At 35.7% G+C, this 6,008-nt stretch overlaps 1 protein-coding gene across 2 annotated transcripts in view; it reads left to right on the forward strand.

Annotated features, from left to right (window-relative positions):
* Positions 1-6,008, forward strand: part of pabpc1l (poly(A) binding protein, cytoplasmic 1-like) — a 68,942-nt gene that overhangs the window by 61,144 nt on the left and 1,790 nt on the right. For both annotated transcript variants that reach the window (XM_028812030.2, XM_051932567.1), the window contains exons 13-15: positions 768-861; positions 1,062-1,192; positions 1,462-1,540. In XM_028812030.2, coding sequence (XP_028667863.1) covers positions 768-861; positions 1,062-1,192; positions 1,462-1,521 — 285 coding nt within the window. In that variant the 3' untranslated portion in view covers positions 1,522-1,540. The remainder of the gene's footprint in view (positions 1-767; positions 862-1,061; positions 1,193-1,461; positions 1,541-6,008) is intronic.

Genomic DNA, 6,008 nt, shown 5'->3' on the forward strand with positions numbered 1-6,008 from the left:
CACATTTAGATACACAAATTGCCTACGCATGTCTTTAAATGTACATATGAACCTTTGAAGTTACTGTGTTAGCCTGTAATTACCTAACGCGCATGCAATACAGTGTATTTGGATGATTGAACACCTCTGTTTAAAGTTTAGGTTGAATATATCATTTGAAAATGACCTGCTGTGTACTGATGGTATTTTGTGATTATCAGTTATGTTTTTATAATGCTTGCCATTTGTTAATATTGCTTGACACATCAGAATTTATTCTTCAGAGTAGCTCTATGAATAACTACATTTGGGAGCATGTTACCCAAAATGGGGTAGAATGATAATACAATTTATTATTTCTGTTAAAATCATATTAGACAGGACATTTTTACTTGCTGTTGCTGTGTCCTACTTTAAAATAAAGCAAAATGAATGTAATGGCACATTATGAATAAAATGTATTTCTAAAAATATTGCCACCCCCACCCGTTTAAGTGGTCAACTTTAGAATGGAGCACCAGTATTGTTTTAGTTGTAGTCAGTTTCCTAGTCTTTCCAATTAATGTTTAAGTAAGATCACATAATATTGTGACTTCGTTTTTCATTTCAGAGCACCAGTTTTTTCTTTTCCTAAGCCGCCTTAAATTTACAGGTATCTCATCTACCAAATGAAGTTTGCTTAAAATTTTGAATTGGTGCCACATGCCTTTTGTCATGTTTTAAATATTTTGATCTTGTGTGGTTTAGTGTTTTTGGTGTAACTAATTTAATCTAATTTCCTCTTTTAGGTAATGGAACCAGCTGTTCGTGTACATGGGCAGGAACCCCTCACTGCCTCCATGCTGGCTTCGGCACCTATGCAAGAACAGAAGCAAATGCTGGGTGTGTGTGTGTGTGTGTGTGTGTGTGTGTGTGGTGGACTGAAATTGTGGTTCACACAATGGTTTGCTTGTGAATGGAGAATATGTGAATGATTTTTATTGGCTGATGCAGCAGAAAGGATTTTTGTGGACTTATCCCTGTAAGTACATATATTTGGGTACTGATCATGTGTTTTAATTGGCTAATTGGAATTGTTTTAGGTGAGCGTCTTTACCCTTTGATCCATGCCATTCACCCTTCACTGGCTGGCAAGATTACTGGCATGTTGCTGGAGATAGACAATTCTGAGCTTTTGCACATGCTTGAGTCACCAGAGTCTCTCCATTCTAAGGTACGGCAAAGTTTTGGTAAGGTTTTTTTCTTTTTTTTTTTCTAGCTGGTATGTATTAGTTTGCCAGGTTCTTTTTAATTATGTTAAAACCATTTGCTTTCTTTGGACAAAAAAATAAAATTTCATCAGATATTTTTTTTTTCTGGCAAAATTCAGAGAGCTATTCCAAACACATTCTGTCATGTTAATGTTTACTATATTTATTTTAAACATAAGCACCAGATGTCTGTTTTACAAACTTAAGTTGTAATTTTGTTTGTTACTGTCAGGTTGATGAAGCAGTAGCTGTACTACAGGCACATCAGGCTAAAGAAGTATCCTCAAAGTAGCTATGCAAAAGCAGTTCAGGTGAACAAGTGCTTTTTTTTTTTTTTTTTTTTTTTTTTTATTCTGTCAACCTGAAATTACAGTGGCATAAATTTTTAATTAGACTCTAACTACCTAAACGGGCAAAGAACCATTTTTAAACACTTGAAGCCTCTTTCTAAGGTCAAAGTAAAGTTCTGTGCCTTATTCAATTTTGTTATTTTTATGTACATGCAGCCCTCCAGTTTAATTTTTGTTAGATATATAATCGGTTATGAAACACATTGCTTGTCTCTTTATATTTTGTTACACACGTTCAGCAGATATGTATTTTTTTATAGTGAATTAATAGGTTGATTGAGTATACACAAACACAGGACATTGTTATAAACTAAATCACATTCTAAAAAGACAATGTGGATAGCTTTGGAGGTTTTTTTTCTGGGTTTTGTTTTTAATCCCATGCTTGATTTCATTTTAAATGTTTGGGAAATACCAGACGTGTTTCAACAATGATACCTTAGTCAACATTGTCTGATGCATCTATTTGGCCTACTTTAAATCTTACATTGTGGATTTGCAATTCAAGATTGTTATATAATAACAATAGGAATGCTTTCTTGTACTTTTATGGATTAAAGATTATGTAAAACAAATTTAATTTAGGGTGGGGATGGAGGTTTACTTCACAGCATGTGAAGGACTAAAGGTATTCATAAAAACACAAATTATCACATTTGGCCATTTCTAATCAGTTTCAAGAAAGTTCAAATATAGCTTTAATAAATTTAATAAATGCTGGGCAGTGGAATGTGTGCTTTTTTTCATATAAAATAGCTAAAAAGTAACATACTCCAACACATTACTTACGAAAAAGTATTATATACTTACTGTAATCAGTAATGTAACTATTTTGAAAAATGCTCTCAGACACTGCTTATCGTTTACAAAGAGTGAGGACAAATTCATCTGTCTTTTCTAAATAAAAATGTGAACTGTTGTACTAAACACAATCTTTGTCACCTCCACACCCTGACAGAGTGCCTATTTTAATTACAGGACAAAATGAAAAGGTGTGAACTCCCCCTCAAGTACCTAATGCTTAGTGTAAAGGAGCACTACAAATAAGTTGCTATAAAGCTTACTAAAAAACAGATTCTGAAAAATTATTTTTTTGATTTAGTTTTATCAGTAGTCATTTGGGAGTGAAATTTGTCCAATCTCAATCAGCAGCTGATTAATCAGAACATCACTAGTAAGCGTTATTACTGATGTGCACATAAATTTCACTGCAGCAAATGTCATACCTAACAAACTTAAGTTGACACAAATCTGGCTTGAAAGATGTGTTATTGCAAAAGGTTCTTTTTATAGTTAAGATATTGATACGTACTAATTTATGTGGCACTGGTATAGTAATGGTAGGGTGTTGATTTTTGTTAATTTTAAACAATGGTTTTTCTGTTAGAAAATGACCATGAATAACTTGGTGTGTGTACATGCAATGATAAATCTGGTAAGTTGTGGTAATTGTCGTTTTCATGAGACTTGTGCTATAAAATTCACCCATTTGTACTTTACTTTCCTCAATGGGTGATAGGGAACAAAATGTATAATGGGATGTAGTTCCAATTATATGCTTGGATGATTTTGTTTACTGTAACAAATTTAAGAAAATGAAAGTGGCGGGGGTGGGGGGGGATCAGACCCTGTCATAAGATGTTTCTGTGCACATGGGGTGCTGTTTTAAAAATGTATTTGTATTCTGACAACACAATTCTGTTTCTCAAATGTGAATTCTGATACAGCTGATCTAGCACTTTGAGCTCAAGGTTGCTAAACTGGAGGAGAAGCTGGCTGGCGGCCTACATTGTAACAGAGAATTGTAGGACCTGGCCCATGTGTACATTAGAGAGAATGTGTCCGATAACATTCAGAGAAAAAAAAAAAAACTCATTAAAGAAGTTCATTCCAAGCCATACATCAGTCCAAGAAAATAACAACCCATGGTCTCCATTCAGGCCTATCAGAACCTCTCACAAATTATTTCGAAAACAAGAATCAACTATCTCAAGATCGATCTTTTGTTCATCTGATAGCATTATGCAGGTAGTGTAGGTTTTTCCAGACATAGGAGGCCTCAACCAACCCTCTTTCACTCTCTGTGTTTGCCACTGCTTTCAGCTTTTGAGTTCTGTACATCTCATCCCTCAGTTCTTATTGGCCCGCTGAGACAGTTGCTTCTCTCTGTGCAGTTCAGACTTTTACTACCTTAACAGACTTTTCTTGACTATTACCAGATCATGATACAAACACACTGAACACAAAATACACATTTGACAACCATTACAGGTTTATTGTAAAATACAACTTTATTTGTATTTCTGAATTACCCAGTAAGTAGTTCACGAACGACATGTCTATCAGCAGTAACTTCAAAAATTTCAATTTCCACTGAATTAGACAGAGGCAGGCATGAGCGCACACTTTGAGATTGCTCAAACATCCTGTTGTGGTTTCTGTCTTGCGCTGGATTTTGCTAGAACAGGTTATATATGGTCTCCTGTGACTTTGAAATGGATAAAGCATGTTAGAAGACAGATGTTATGAATATCCAGTTGACTCGGGTGTGTGGAATATCCTAGTTAATAATCATTCTGAAAAGTTTTTATTATAGTGGAATGTAATTCAAATAGACAGTGGAATAGCAAATAAGTGGGATGTGCAACCAGCAGCCTGGAGGGCATGCTTTAATTATCCACCGTATGCTACCGCTTACCATTTTCAGAAATGTCTTTATGGTATCCATTACCACAGTGGTAAAATGGGTCATGTTCTCATAAACCCAGTTAACAGTATAGATTTCATGGTTTTGAAAATGGAGGTACAAATAAAAGTATAAACTATATTGCATTGGTGCTCATTCAGTAGTTGGATGCTACAGAAACTGCTGGGTGCTCCTGTATTGCTGGACAGGGGATGTTTATTTTTTAAGACTATTTTTGTAGCAATTTGAATTTTACATCACATCTTGGCAAGTGTGGGTATTTACTGTCATATTTAATATAGCCTCTGTCGGGTTTGTACCATAGCAATTGATCTTCGAAGAGGTGTATTTGTGCCACCACACTGAACTGCTTTGTGACAGGGAGATCTGGTAGCAGACAACGTAGTGAAGTAGACTCTCGAAAAATTGAATAATTTAACACTGAATCCCTACTTCAGTTTGTTGTTGCCTAGTCTGTCCTGCAGAAGTGGTGCAGAATGTAATAGAAAATTATAATAGTGACAGACAGAACAAAGTGTAACTAGGAAGTAAACTAGAGAAAGACGAGCATCATGGCACATTCATTATTGTGGAAACCACTGTGCAACCAGCTGTTGGGACTAATATTCCAGACCATCCTCAAAATATTGTTTCTAACACTAACCATACTGTGTTGTGTGTGGTGGGGTTCTTTATTTTAAAGCTGCATCTAGGATGAAATCCAGAAAGACGGCTTGATCGGTGCAGTTAAAAGCTTTCTGGGGAGTTGGATTTTGGTTCAAAGGGTATATACAGTATTCTAGTACACTTTCCAATACAGGACTAATCTGATCATACTACTTTTATTCCAAAAATTATCTTCCATTTCTGTAAGCCTACTGTGTACAAAGCTGCAACCTGGTCTTCTCTTATTTGTTGTGGTGAAGTATAGTTCTACCATTATTCTAAACTCTAGGGAATTTAAAATTTGCTCATCTTTAACATCCATTTTTACAGAGCTTAGATAAGAAAATCTGCTAAGTAGACCTCCTGTTCAGTTGTAAATTCTTTTCATGCAGTCAAATATTCTGTCTCATTCATATTTAATAGACTGCTGTAGAGAATTTTTTTGGGGCAGGGTTGGATGCTTTAGAAAGTCCTGTTCTGAAGCAGTTTTTAATACAGTAATTTCAATGATCAAAGAGTGTAAGAATAAGTGGGAGCCCAGGGAGGGAGGGATTACAAGGCACCGCCATGGCACATGTTCCAAGTTTGACTATATCAAATATTAAAAACATGCAGGAAAATAATTTTTCCCTCCTTTACTCTATTTCTTTGGTAGGATGTCAGCAAAGTTATTCAATATTCTTTGTCCATTCTGAATTATATTGTACAGTTGGGTCTCCGTATTCCGATTCAAGTATTCACAGGAGGCAGTGGACTTCACTTCCTTTAAGTTAATACCTATCCCCAAACTCCCCATCCAAAGCTCCACAACAAGGAGCAAAGAAGTTCAGCTGGCAAACTGTGGCTAGGCTTTGCATGATGCCTGGTGGAGGGCTACTATGAATATGACAAAAATGTGATTTGAGCAATGAAATTCAAGGAGAATCTCATACATTTTAATGCGTTTGGTTTTTTTTGTGTGTCGGCTCCCTAGCAGGATGTTTCTGCCATGTAAAAATACGCCAGCCCTGCAATGTGAATTTTCAGTCTTGATTGATCCTTCATCTAAAGGAGTCCAACATCAAGCAATTAGCCTTG

This window comes from Erpetoichthys calabaricus, chromosome 10 (assembly GCF_900747795.2).
Source record: "Erpetoichthys calabaricus chromosome 10, fErpCal1.3, whole genome shotgun sequence".
Classification (NCBI taxonomy): Eukaryota; Metazoa; Chordata; class Cladistia; order Polypteriformes; family Polypteridae; genus Erpetoichthys; species Erpetoichthys calabaricus.